The 13,249-nt window shown below is 56.5% G+C and overlaps 1 protein-coding gene across 26 annotated transcripts in view; it reads right to left on the reverse strand.

Annotated features, from left to right (window-relative positions):
* Positions 1-13,249, reverse strand: part of NRXN2 (neurexin 2) — a 111,595-nt gene that overhangs the window by 18,935 nt on the left and 79,411 nt on the right. For 17 of the 26 annotated variants that reach the window (XM_012777961.2, XM_012777960.2, XM_012777962.3 and 14 more), the window contains 3 exons: positions 10,043-10,224; positions 5,351-5,522; positions 1,472-1,561 (listed from right to left, as the gene is read on the reverse strand). In XM_012777961.2, the coding sequence (XP_012633415.1) occupies positions 1,472-1,561; positions 5,351-5,522; positions 10,043-10,224 (444 nt within the window). The remainder of the gene's footprint in view (positions 1-1,471; positions 1,562-5,350; positions 5,523-10,042; positions 10,225-13,249) is intronic. The other 9 variants (XM_012777959.2, XM_076001766.1, XM_020286407.2 and 6 more) reach the window with 1 other exon arrangement.

Genomic DNA, 13,249 nt, shown 5'->3' on the forward strand with positions numbered 1-13,249 from the left:
AGACCCAGGAAGAGGAAGCACTGAGCCAAGGCCACACAAAAAGTGAGTTCCTCCTTCCACACTTTGCAAACTGCTGATCTAGCCCAATCTGTCATTTTCTAAAAGCGGAAATTCAGGCCTAAAGAGAAAGGCAAGGAAAATCTGAGTTCTGCTCTTACCTGCCACAGCTCCCCTGCCTCCCAACAGGGCCTGTCTAGTTCTCCCTACCCTTGGGGGTCACAAGTTGCCCCAGCCTCAGCCCAGGCTGCTCCCTTGGCCTCTCTGATTCCAGGAGAGGGAGGTGGGTAATGGAGAGGAAGCCACAGTGTTAGCAAACTCAGTCCCTGTGGCCCCTGCCCCTGGCCCCACCCACCATGAACTCCTCAAAGGGTTAAAGTTCGCCCCGCTGGAGAGAGCAGCCCAGCGTGGCTGGGGGCTGTAGGTTTTAGCGATGTCTGTTACAGTCCCTTTAACTTTTTGTCCTGTTATGGATTTATCACATCTGGTTATCAGCATGTTTAGGCCCCACTAGTGTGGGGGGCTGGAAGTTACATTTGGGGTTTTAGTTGGGGAAGGCCCCAGTGGACATTTAAAAGCACAGTTATCAGCTGGTTAAGTGGAGGTTTAACAGTTCTAATTCCCCCCTAGAGTTTAGCCTTAGAGGTACAGAGCTCGCCCCCCCCCAAAAGGGACTGGGATGGCTTTGCCCTTGGCCCCCAACTTCCCTAGTGACAAGAAGCCTTCTCCTTCTCTTCTCCCTCCCAGCAACACCTTGCCACATGCAGGCCTCATAGGGAGTCTGCCCTGTCCCCCTCCTCTGCCCAGCAGGCACAGAAATCCCTGTGGGCCCACCACCTCCTCCCGTCTCTCCCAGTCTCCCCTCAACCTCCACTGCTTCTGAGACGCCTTCTGGACCAAGGTGGGCCTGTTCCAGATATAGTGGCCCCCCCCAGGCACTCTCTTTGGGGGTCTTTCCAGTAGGATCTGACGTCCCCACTCTTATCCTTTTTCCTCACCTGACCCTGGGGAAGCTTCCCTAACCCTCCTTTGGATCCTTAGATCAGCCCTTCCTGCTTCCCAAAGGCCTATGGCCCTAAGCTGGCCTTTTACGAAATCTCTGAGATGAGCCTCGGGCAAAGAGAACCTACCCACCGACCTGCCCTCCCAGCCTGCTGGTGGTGTATGGCCTGGCACACACTAGGGGACTGCTGTGCTCAGAGATCTTGTGGATTACCCTAGTTCGATCCCAGGTTTAGAAAGAGAAGAAGAACTCTCCCTCTTCTAGAAAAACCCCCACCCCTGCCCCCAAACCACCGCTCTGAAATGCACAGACCCTTGACTGCAAAGGGGAAGGGAGCATCCTGGCTGGACAATCGTCCCTTCACTGGGGGGTGGGAGCCCGCAAAGGCACGGAGGGGGAAGAGAGAGCTCTGCACCTTTAAGATAGTATTTTTAAAGTTAATTAATTAATTAATTAATTCTGGTTAATTACCTTTGTCGAGCAGCCACTCATCTACTACTCGACCAAGCCGGTAGGGGATTCTCTGTCTAGCAATCGCCAGGCGCTCGTTATCAAAGTTTCCTTGGAAAAGTTTAGAAAGACAGTAGGTTTCTCAGGCGGCGAAGTCCAAAGGAGTTAGAAAAGTAATTATGCATTTCTCAGGAGACTCAGAGTAAGCAGCAACATCCAACGGCAAGAGGGGAAGGTAGGAAAAGAAATGCTGGGTCCCTCTTCTCCCCGGGGCCCCCTCCCTAGGTTCCCACCCAGAGCCAGCCCCACCCTGGGGCAGGAGCAACCCAAAGCAAAAGAGAGGAAAGAGAAGAAAAAGAAAGGGACACAAAAGAAAAGGTAGATGGAAGGTCAAAGGTCAGAGGTTAAATAAGTTTCTCTGTGGTCAAACTGACCTCCTTCCTTCCCCATCCCAAAGTGGGGGTGGGCGGGTGAGGGGCATTTAGCAGGTTTAAGTTGGGGGTGGGAGGCATCAGTGGCCCAGCTGGTTACTGCGTTTAGAGGGCGTTTAGAAGTGGGAGGGACGGGTTAAGCAGGGTTTATGCGGCATTTAGGGGGGTCACCCGGCAAGGCACGCAAAGTGAACAGTGAGATTTAAACCACTTCTCCAGCCACCTCAACTCCTTTTGCCTTCACGCTCCACTCCCAGCTTCCCCTTGGTCCCTACCTCACACCATGACTCCACGACCACCTTCCATCTTAACCCCATCACTGCACTCCCTGTAAGGTGCTTCAAGCCTCCTCACCCTGGTCACCACTCCCTCTCTACCTGGCAGCCACTACCAGTGACATCATGTGCAATGACCAGTGTGGGAGCTGGACCATCTCCCAGCAGCACCCGCTTCTCTCCCATGGCCGTCTCAGAGGCAGCTTTCCTCCCCTGCAGGCCCCTCCCCAGTCCTCCTCTGCTTCCTCCTCTGCGTTGTCCTTCACCTTGACCCCTCTCTGCTCAGAGACCGGTTTTCTCTCCTTGCTGCACTGCACCCAGTTCCCAACTCATCTCGCTTATCTTGCTTCCCTGCCAGCTTGGCAGCCTTTCTCCCTCAGGCTCCTCCCCACAACTCTAGCCCCTCCATCCTCTGCTGCCCATCTGGACACCCACCTGTTCCTCTCTCCGCTCACCAATTTCCAGCCCCTGGAGACCGGGAGGGAGAACATGTCAGAGTGTGTGTGTGCGCCTGTGCCTGGGAGTATCTGTGTGCTCCTCTGTGGGCTGTGGGGGATCCCAATCCACAGTAGTGGAAAGGGAAATGACTTCCTTGGAGAATCTGGCCACTTATACTATCCAGCTCACGCCTGTGGGGCCAAGAGGCTTTCCCTCCCATCTGCCACTGCATGGCTGTGCTCCCCTGCCCAGAGAGATCTGGGTCTGGGCCTACCTGTGCACACCACCCATGAAGGTGCACACCATGTGTTCATGTGTGCATGGTTAGTGCCTCCTTAGCTGCTTATGAGGCAGTGAGACTCTGCCCTCCTTACAGATTCAGGACACTCGTGTTTAAGTTGAAAACAGATCATTCAATCACGCACGTGCATGCTCGTGTGTGTGTGTGTGTGTGTGTGTGTGTGTGTGTGTGTCCTGACAGGAGGAGAAGAATGTATGTTTGCCTCATTGGAGGGAGGCTGAGTAACTAAAAATTCTAACAAAAGACCTATTTATTAAGCACCTCTGTTCTAGAGCTTTCCTTAGATTATCTCACGGAATTCGCCCAGTATTGCTATGAGGTAGGTGTCATCACCACCTTTCAGAGGTGGAAACTGAGATTCAGAGAGGCTAGATAACTTGTCCAAGGTCAGACAGCTTGCCAGTAGGAGATCCAGGACTAAAACCCAGGTCCTGCTGACCCAAATCCATGGGCTATGTCTCTGCCCTGAGAATCAGAATGTCTCCACTCTCTGGGCCCCGCACACTGCTGAGCTGACCTGCTGGCGCTGCTCAGGATCGGCCCTCGCAGCTCACACAGGCAATCACTAGGCCCTCGGGCTACTCCACTGTGCAGGTAAGGGGCACCCAGCAGCCTTTCACCTGCCAGCCAGGGGTCCCTGAGCAGGAGGGAGTAAGTATAACTCCTTCAACCTGGCCTCTGGCCTGCTGGGCTCCAAGGGGAGAAGCTCTAGACCCAAGTCCTGGCTTACAGAGCGAAGGCCTTCATGACCCCAATCCCAGGCCTGTCTCACATTGGCTGATGTCATCATGGCTACAGAGGTTGCCCTAGTGTGTATGCATCTGACAAGAGAGAGAAGTTTGATGCCCATAGAGTAATCATGCCTACACAGCCTGAGCTGTCAGTGTCAGCTTGCGGTGGGGGTTGGGCAGGGGGGACTTGGTGTAGGGGAGCTGGTGTGCCCAGGAGCCTTGGCATAGGCTGGCATCCCTCTGCAGAGCTGTTTTCTCATGTGTCTGTCTGACCATATGAATGTCTACAGTCATCCCTATGTCTGGAATTAGTCTGTATGTACATCAGCCTCTGTATTTATTAGGGGGCTTCCCAAAAATGTTTGGTGCAAACCTTCATGACTGGGAGCCGTAAGCCTGTATTGGCATCTTCACTCCAGCATAGGTGAGCCCATGAGGGTTTACACACTGCCCTTCTGCCTATCCCCCTCACAATCTGCATGGGGCAGCTCCTCTGCCTCTACCTGGCTGTCTCTCTGCCTAGGAGAGAAAGAGAGGTCACAGAAATTCACTCTGCTTCTCAGTCGGGCTCTGTGTATGACTGCAGTGTCGTTCAGCCTGTATCTCAGCATCTTTGGGTTCCTGCAGCTCTCCCTGCAGTGCTTCTATTTTCCTTCCCTCGTTATCTCCTGCAGTGGGGCTCTCCCCCACTCCCTCCCGAGGCTCGTCCACCTTTCCCCTCCCTGGCTGGGTCTGCATGGCGACATCTCCATATCTCTCTCTCATCTCTCTATCTTTGCATGTCTCAGTACCATTTCCATATCTCTCCACCTCTCCTCCTCTGGTTTCCTCTCACTCTGAGGCTCTGTCTCTGCCTCCTCATTTATTTCATGTCCTTAGCCCCATCCCACCACGGTACTACTCAGACCTTGGTTTGTCCTTGGCCACCACAGCTGTCACCCTTTGACCTGGGTCTGTTTGTATTACTGAGGCTCCTTGCAAGCAGGGGATGTGTCCTGCTCACCTTTGTGTCCACAGGGTCTAGAACAGGCCCTGATACCTAGCAGGTTAACAATGAAGGTTGCTGAATGCACTTGATCCTATTTTTCATTCTTGTCACTTGTCTCTCCCTCCCTTTCACTGTGTCCCTTACTCCCTAAGACACTGGGGTTCCTTTTCTCTGGGTCTCCGAGCTACTTCTCTTCTTTAACTAGATCTTCTAATATGGATCCTTGACTTGCTCTTTTTAAAGACCTTGGTTCTTTCCTTGGTTCTGTCCTTGGGAACAGCCCTACCTCCTTGCCAAGATACCTTTTGTTACTTCTGGATCTCCTCTCCTAGGTTTCTGCATCTTCCTCCCCATTTCTGCCTGTCCTTTATTTCTAAACTCATCCCTTCCTCAATCGCATCAGTCTCTCCCTACCTCTACCCTCCCTCCTCTTCTCCCCCCACTCCTAAACTGGACCCTGGCCTTGCAGCCTTCCCCTCTCTGCCCAGCACCCTCCCGCTAGCCGGAGCACTCCCACCACCACACTCTCACCCTGCCCAGCAAATCCCGACTTTCCTTAGCCACGCCCCCGCCCCGGCCCCGCCCCGGCAAGCCTCGCCTCTCCCGCAGCCCCGCCCTGCCACACGCCGGAAGTTTCTCCGCTTAGCCCCGCCCCTGTGCGGGCAGCGCTTCTCTCGGAGGCCGCCACCTGCCCCGCCCCGCCGCCGCGCATCCTCCGCGGGCCCGCCCCGCCTACCTGCTGGGTACCGCTCGTTGACCGGCCAGCTGTCCACCTGCAGGGTGGCGTTGCCGCCGCTTCGAGTGAAGCGCACCACGTGGTATTTGCCGTCGCTTACGATGGCGTTGGGCTCGTCAATGGTAATGTCGTCCGTGCCCACGTTAAAGATCACCCCCACGGTGCCCTGCTCCTGAGGACAGGGAGGTAGAGGTTGGCAACTGGAGGGAGCAACCATTCGCCCCTTCTAGTGGACGCTCCTGTGGGCACCAGCGGCCCGCAGCTCCGCGGCACTTTACAGCTTTACAAGGCACGTTTCCCAGGTCTCAACCGCTCAAGTGGGCAGGCTCACTCCCCTTCCGTGTCTTAGGCATGGGAGTGACCTGAGGCTCAGAGGTTGGGGGGGCAGCACCTGCCTCTTGCCTTTTGGGTTGCCTTGAATAGTCACAGATATTTACATAATGTCTACTGTGTACAAGGGCCACTGAGTCCAGACAGCGATATCAGACCAAGCTGGGACCAGCCCTGGCTTGGTGGGCAGAGGCCTCACTAAGGCACAGACCAACAGAGAAGTCCAGGGAAGCCCGCCTCTGCCTGAGGAAGGTCTGACCCCTCTCCCCAATTCCCAGCTCCAGCCTCCCCTCCCTGTGTACTCAGCACTGAGCAGGCCTCTGGCCCCGGCACCAGGGCATCAACATGCCACTCCAACATGCCACTCGTGGCACCTCTCAGGCCCAAAGTAGGTCAGGCTCTGAGTGTGGGGGCTGCCCCTTTGCAGCATGGGGGTGGAAAAGGGGGGTCTGGACTGTGTTTTGGGGTGATGGACATGGGAAGAGATGAAGGACAAACTATGCAAGGGGAGCATCAGGGTGTCGGGGTATGGGGTGAGGCTAGGGAAGGACAGGCAGAGGACAGACAGGGACTGAAGCCTAGAGACATGAAACAAAGAGCCTGAACAATCTCTGGGACCCAGGCCCATGGGGCACCCTGCAGAGGCCACCCAGGATCCAGCCCTGGAAGAGTTCTGCTGGTGGTGATGGAGTGAGAGGGAGAGCTTTGCTCAAGCCCTAAAACATGCCGGGCCCTGTGTGGGTACTGTACATGTGTGCTCTCATCGTCCCCACAGCAACCCCAGGGAAGCTCATAGCTTCCATTTTTATCGAGGAGGAAACTAATGCTCAGAGAGATTAACTAACATCTCAAAATCTCACAGCTCATGAGAGGGAATCCCCAGATTTGAACCCCAGCTGGCCTGACTCCAAAGCCAGTGCTCTGTCCCCTTGTCCACCATTCTGGTGAGACCTTGGCTCAAAGAGCTGGGGTGGGAGTGGGAGGTGATCCAAGAGGCTGCTGGCCGAGCTACCTTCAAGATCAAAGGCATCTAACCAAACCAGCAAAGGCCCACTGGGCACTAAGCCTGAGCCCCCATTTCATTCCCCTGCACCTCCCAGCAGCACTCCTGGACGAAGCCTCCTGAATCCACCAAGCTCTCCTCCTGCGCAGAACACTCAACACAGGCTCCCTCAGGCCCCCTGCTCACTCACATTCACAGGGATCCAGCCCATCACAGAAATGTGCTACACTGCTGGGGTCTTCCTGAAAGACTGCCCCATTCCGGCCTGGGAATCAGCAGCCATTCAGTTGCCACCTCCTCCATCTAATGGAGCTGAGAGGCTCAGTGGCACTGGGGGTGGGGGCAGGGGTGGCTTACGGAGGTTGGGGTTTGGCAGAGAGAGTTCGGGGGCAGGGTGTGCAGCCGTGGCTTACTTGGAGACTCATGTTCTATCCTTCCCACTTGTGGCATCCAGTCCTCCCCCTCCTGGAACCTGGGAAAGCCACACACTCATGCATGTGCATACACCCTCTCAGACATGCACGCGTGCACACACACACACACACACACACACACACACACACACACAGCGTCCCTCCTCAGTTGCAGTAAAGCAGGGAAACTGAGGCTAGGCTTGCCTAACAAAGAGTATTAGCAAACCCCACCCACCCACCACCCACAGACTGACAACATCCCCAGGGAGACAGGCTGATCATCTGCTCCCCACACACGGGAAGGGAACAGGCAATCCACCTCGTTACTATTGTTAGTAATAATATCACCCAGAATAGCATCTGCCCCTTGGAGGTTTCTCCCCATGAGTCTCAGCCTGGGCAGTGACAGTGGTCAGGAAGCACACACAGCCTGGGAGCCAAGAGGCTTGGCCAGCAGAACCAGAAGGCAGGACACCTGGGTTTCCTAGGAGGCAGCCAAGCTCAGAGCCCTGCACTCCGGGGGAGAGGCAGCTCCCCAGAGCCTCACCCAATGTGAAGTCAGTTGTCACTTCTGTTAAAGTCATTAATTCCTAATTCCCCAATTACCTCATTAGGCGGCGGTGGGGAGAACGCAGCCGCTCCTACAGCAAATAATTATGGGAGTCAAAATTAATTTGGCAAAGTGGAGCGACGCTTTATTAGAAACGTCAAATTGCTTTTCTCTTATTTTGCTGCCGCCTCCCCACTCTCTGAGAGCTGCTAATGACACTGTGGTGAGAGCTGATGTGTCACCAAGGGAGGAGGGGGCTTGAGACTGCCCCCAAGGGGCTGCAGCCCATCTGGTGCCCAACTCTCCCCCTCAGAGCTGGCTTCTCTTGTGTCCCCTCCCTTGCCAGGCCTCCCCATCCTAGGGCCAGGCCTGCCCCTCCACCCTGCCCTCTGCAGCACCAGGCACCAGGTGAGGCCTGTGAGTGGCTGTTGGGAAGGAAAAGGAGGAAATCCCTTCTCCCAACACCCTAGTCCCCTACCCTTTCTCCTCAGCACCAGGCAACCCTGTCCCCTAAACCAGTGGCCACAGAGACACATGGCACACACAGACACTGCCCAGGGGGCTAATCAGAGGTGATCAAGATACTAGCTAACGCCATGTGCTTCCTGCAGGTGGGCCAGGCCCTAAGTGCTTTACATACCCAATCTCATTTCAGCCTCATAGCATCCCTCTGTCCTCTTACTGTGCCACTCCATTGATGAGGGAACTAAGGCTCAGAGAGCTGTGGGGACTTGCACAGAGACAGAACAAGGACATGGCAGAGTTGGAACTCAAATCCAGGACATCTGCTCCAAAGCCACCGTCATAGCTTCTCATGACAGTGAAGAGAGAGGAAGAGCAGCCTTCACTCAGAGGACACAGGGAAACAGTCACACCCTGACACACAGACAGTGACTGGAAACACCAGCAAACACCACTCCACTGGGAAATATACATCTATAGCTACTCACCGGATCCAAAACTCAGTCTCTGTCTTTGTCACCCAGTCACAGCCATCGCTCCTGACATACTGTCATCATATACCCAGCCCCACACTGTTATCCACAGCTATACTGTCTCTCACATTCGGGCCACCACTCACCAATATAGACACTGTCCAGCTCACTCACACACAGACACAGAACTTCCAGGACTCTTCCTCAGGCCTGCTCCGCTGCCCCACTTGCTACTCTTCCCGCTGCGCCCTTCCCTGCCCAGAGCCCATCAGGTGCCACTTCCACCAGCTCTGCTCTGTCTACAGGGTGTCTCCCCTCATGCCTCTTTCCTTCACGCCCTGGTATTGGGGTACAGACCTGGGATGCTGAGAAGCTGTCATGTAAAGAGGGGCCCATAGCCGCATTCCCAAGCATTTTGGAGGAGTCAGAGCCCAGACAAACAAGCCATCTCCCCTGGCTTCTTCTCTCCCATTTCAACTTTGCCCCCTTAAAGCTTAGGGCCACCCACCCAGACCTTTCCAGCCCACAGAGCCTAGCCAGCCTGCCTGCTCCTCATAGCACAGAGCTCCTGGCCAGGGTTGGCATGTGGGTGCAGGCAGGGAAACGAGGTGCTATTAGGGGCTTGAAATGTGTACCTGGAGATGGGGGTCACAGGCCCAGGATTTAAGAAAAATGGGGAGGGTCAGGGAAGAGGCTGAGGTCAGAGGCATAGGGAAGAGAGTGGGGCAGGACCAGAGATGGAGGAAAAGGCCAGGAAAGAAGAGGGCCTACCTGCAGGCTAGAGTTAGGACAGCCAAGTTGAGAGGCCCAGAGGGAGGTCCTGGGATAGGCCCAAGGTCATGGCAGGGAGCAGGGCCAGGAGAGAAGGCAGAGCTGGGTAGGACCAGAGGCCAGGGTGGGGACATGGGACTGCTGGGAGGGCAAAGGTCATGAGAGCAGAGGTCACGGTAGGGCAGAGGCAGGGGCAGGATCTGGAGACAGGATGAAGCAGCAGCTGGGATAGGGAGGGTGGTCTGCCTGGGGCAGGAAGGTAGGAGGGGGCAGGAATAGATGCAGGACACCATGGGCCACCCTAGGTGGTCTAGGAGTGAGCAGACAGCAGCCTAGGGGTAGTCACAAGTGTCGGACATCTCTTAAGGCTGTAGGAGAATGGCCTGGAAGGCCCAAGGAAGCCCTTGCCTATGTTTAGGAATGTCAGAGGACACAAATGGTCTCAGGGAGCTGGGGGATATTCAAACCCCATGCAAGGGTAGCTTTGGGAGTCTCAGTGAATAACTGGGATGGGAATGGGTCTCAGAAGAAGAACTTCTTAGCAGAAAGCTCGAGAGATGGGGGAACAGAGGTTCTGAGGGCTCCCCATGAGAGAAAGACTTGGAGTGCTGATGCCATGGCAGTGAAGGACTGAGTGCAGTTGGGGTTGGGAAGGTTGGGGGTCAGAGGGCCAGGGCCCTGGGTCCTTACAATGTGCAGCTGCAGGTAGTCTCCAAGGCCGGAGGCACTGTCCACGCGCACCAGCACAGCACTCCGCTGGTGGGTGCTGAAGCCCACGGCCAGGCGGTCCATCCTCGTGCTGGGCCGGTCATTGGGGGGCCATGTGTAGGTGATGAGCGCTCCCCCTTTCCCAAAGATGTATGTGGTCCCAGCTGTAGAGAGAATGGAGAGAGGGAGAAATGACATCAGGAGAGCAAGGTCAGCAGGTCCTCAGGATTGTGACCAGAATGCCACGGGGACCCTGGGTCCAGATGTGCGGCTTGGGCTGTTATACCCACGGCAGACACCAGCCCTGCAACCCCAGGGAACAGTTGGCAGGCGGGTGCCTGGGTGAGAGCCTGTGCACGCGCACAGACAGATGTAGCTGCCTCATCAAGAATTCTAGCTTTAATTACAGCAAAACAGAGAGGTAATAGAGAGAGTGACACAGAGAGAGGCTGCAAGGAGACTGAACAGATGAGGTGCCCTGGGCAGGGAGGACCCAGGGGGCCTGGTCCTGACCAGCTCCACTTCTCCCTGGGCTGGCATGGGTGACAGATTCAAGGTGTGTGCTTCTTTGGGGCCTGAGCTGAGCAGGCACCAAGGCTGAAAGGAGCCCCAGGCGATGGCAGGAAGATAAGTAGGGCTGTATGCAGCTCTGAGTCAGCTAGTGCCCCCAACATCTGCCCTGCCATCCCCACCAGGTTTGACCAGGACTCCCTGCTTCCACCTCGACCAGGGGGCTGCCTGGGTCCCAAAGCAGGGAGGACCTGGAGCCCTGCCCAGAAAGGAAGACACAGACATGGGAGGGGGGGGAGATTGACAGCCAGAGGAGGAAGGAGGCAGAGACAGATGGACAGAGAAGGACAGAGAGGGGTGTAGGTGAGAGAAACAGGAGAGTGGGAGCCCGAGATGAAGGCTCCCTCTCCCAGCCCTCCCCCACCCCACCCTCTTTCCCCTTCTCTCTCCTCTTCGCCAGCCGGCTGCTGGGGGCGGTGTGAGGTCCCTAACGATCTCAGCCCCAAAATAAACCCCATTAGTCGCCATGTTCCCTCCTGCGGCTGACTGAGCTCCCTGGGGGTGGGGGTGGGGGGCTGGTCACCCAGTTTCTGGGAAGGGAGCCTTGTCTGGGAGGCCTGGAGAACTAGCACTTTGGGGCCTGCGGAGAAGGAAAGGGAAGAGAATACTCTGGCATTCTTTAGAACATAAATGGAGCAGATGAGATTCATAAAATGCTTAATTAAATAATTAGCCACTAACGACTCCTCTCAAAGCACTTCTTGGGGGGAGAGGGGTACAAGAGAGGACTTAACCAGAGAGAAGGAGAGAGGCAGATGGGGCCTGGGGGCAAAGCCTGGAGTATGGCTGGAAGAAAAGTTTGGCCCTGGGGGTGGGGAGCTCTGGGCTGGCACAGGGAGTCCTGGGGGTGCCTGCCGCACTTCCAAGGAGCAATCTGGCTCAGCCAAGATGGTGTCCCAGCTGGTAACATGGGGCCAGGTCCCCTTGGGTACCTCAAGGTCTCTCATCTCAGAGACTCAGGCAATCAGGGTTAAGGGAGGCCCCCACAGGAGAGGGGGACTCCTGAATGCCTTGGAGAGAGGCACTGTATGCAGGCACAGGGAGGAGCTACAGAGAGAAGGGAAGGCTGTTGTCTGAGTCCCAGAGAGGCAATGAGGCCAGCAGGGGGCTGGGGCTGGGGAAAGTAGGGCCATGAGTCCACTGTGTTCCCCAGAGCAGCACCCACCATCATCGCTCTCCACCTCCACTGACAGGGCCTGAGAGTCAGAGATGGCCCCAGGATGGGAGGTGGGAGGGGGGCAGGGCAATGGGGAAAGAGCCACCTCCATATCTACTAATAACTGACATCTAGCCCCAGCCTGTGGCTGGGGAACTACCCCCAGCACACAAAGGGGGTTTGTCTCTGGCCCCTCCAGCCCCAGGTGTTCTTTCTACCTAGGGGTTCTAGAGGCACAGTGGTGAGCCTTGAACCTTCAGGTTGGGGCCCAAGTTGAGGGTGGCTGGGGGCAAGATACACAGAGAGCCCCACCCCCACCTGGTGTGGTCACCTGCCTGGAAAGGGCAGGGCCTGGAGGCGGGGAGCCCAGTAGGCCTCAGCCAGCAATAGTCTCTCCACTCCCAACACTGCAGCACTTCAGATCCGCTGTTTCCATGGCAACCCAATACCCAGGGTCCTCCTTCGCCCCCCTCCGGCTTACAAACTGCACATCTGATTTGGGGGGTGGGAAGGGCCAGGGGAGCTGGGATGCTGACCTTCCTCACACACCTGGACCCATGCCTCCCTGACCAGAGGCCACAGCCTCTTCAGCCCAGGCTTGAGGGCCTCCCAGTTAGAGGAGGGTTTTATTGGGTTTCTTGGTCCGTCAGAACAAGGAAGGAAACCTCATCTACCTGGAGGCTGCCCTGGAGTCCCTCAGATCTAGGCGAAAGAGGTCCTTTCTCCTCACTTTCCCACCCGCAATCCCAGAAAGCACATCGCCAGGGACAGAGCCCTGTCTGTGCCAGAGAGGGCCGAGGCACAAGCAGGCCTGATGCCCACTGGGCAGTGAGGCAGGGGTGATCAGAGGCGGTGCCCACCACACAGTCCCGCAGCAGACACATCCCCAGTGACGCACAGCCAGACCCCACACCCACACACAGGCAGCGACTCACCCAGCTGCACACAAAGACCCAGCGTGGAGAGGCAGACCCCGACAGGAGACGAAGCAGCTGGGAATCATGGCGGTGAGCACACAAAGACTAGCTACCGCAGGTGGCCCAAGGGCAGGGGCTGTCCCAGAGCAAGCTAGAATGCACACATCCACCCCCAGGCCTTCCCACCTCCCCCACCGCCCCCCAGTCCAATCCAGCCCAGGCCTTCCCCATGTATATCACCCAGCTGCGCTCACACTGCAGCCAGTTTACTAGGCTGGGCGGGCCTGTTAAAGCCTAAGGGCGTTTATCACATTGTGGGGGGGACCGGCAGAGGGACACTTCTTGTGCGGAAGAGCTGAAGGATGAATGGTTTATTGAACTGGGGCGCAGTAATTACCCTGGGGAGATATTTCTCTCCCCAGCACCTCGCTGCCACCCGAGGGCGCACAGGGCTGGGGCGGGGGAAGACACCGGGGCTGAGAGGCGGGGCCTCTGCCGGGTCCCTCCACAGCCTGCTCTGGAGACACCTCCCACCTCTCCCAGGCA

The sequence above is a fragment of the Microcebus murinus genome, chromosome 4 (assembly GCF_040939455.1).
Source record: "Microcebus murinus isolate Inina chromosome 4, M.murinus_Inina_mat1.0, whole genome shotgun sequence".
NCBI lineage: Eukaryota > Metazoa > Chordata > Mammalia > Primates > Cheirogaleidae > Microcebus > Microcebus murinus.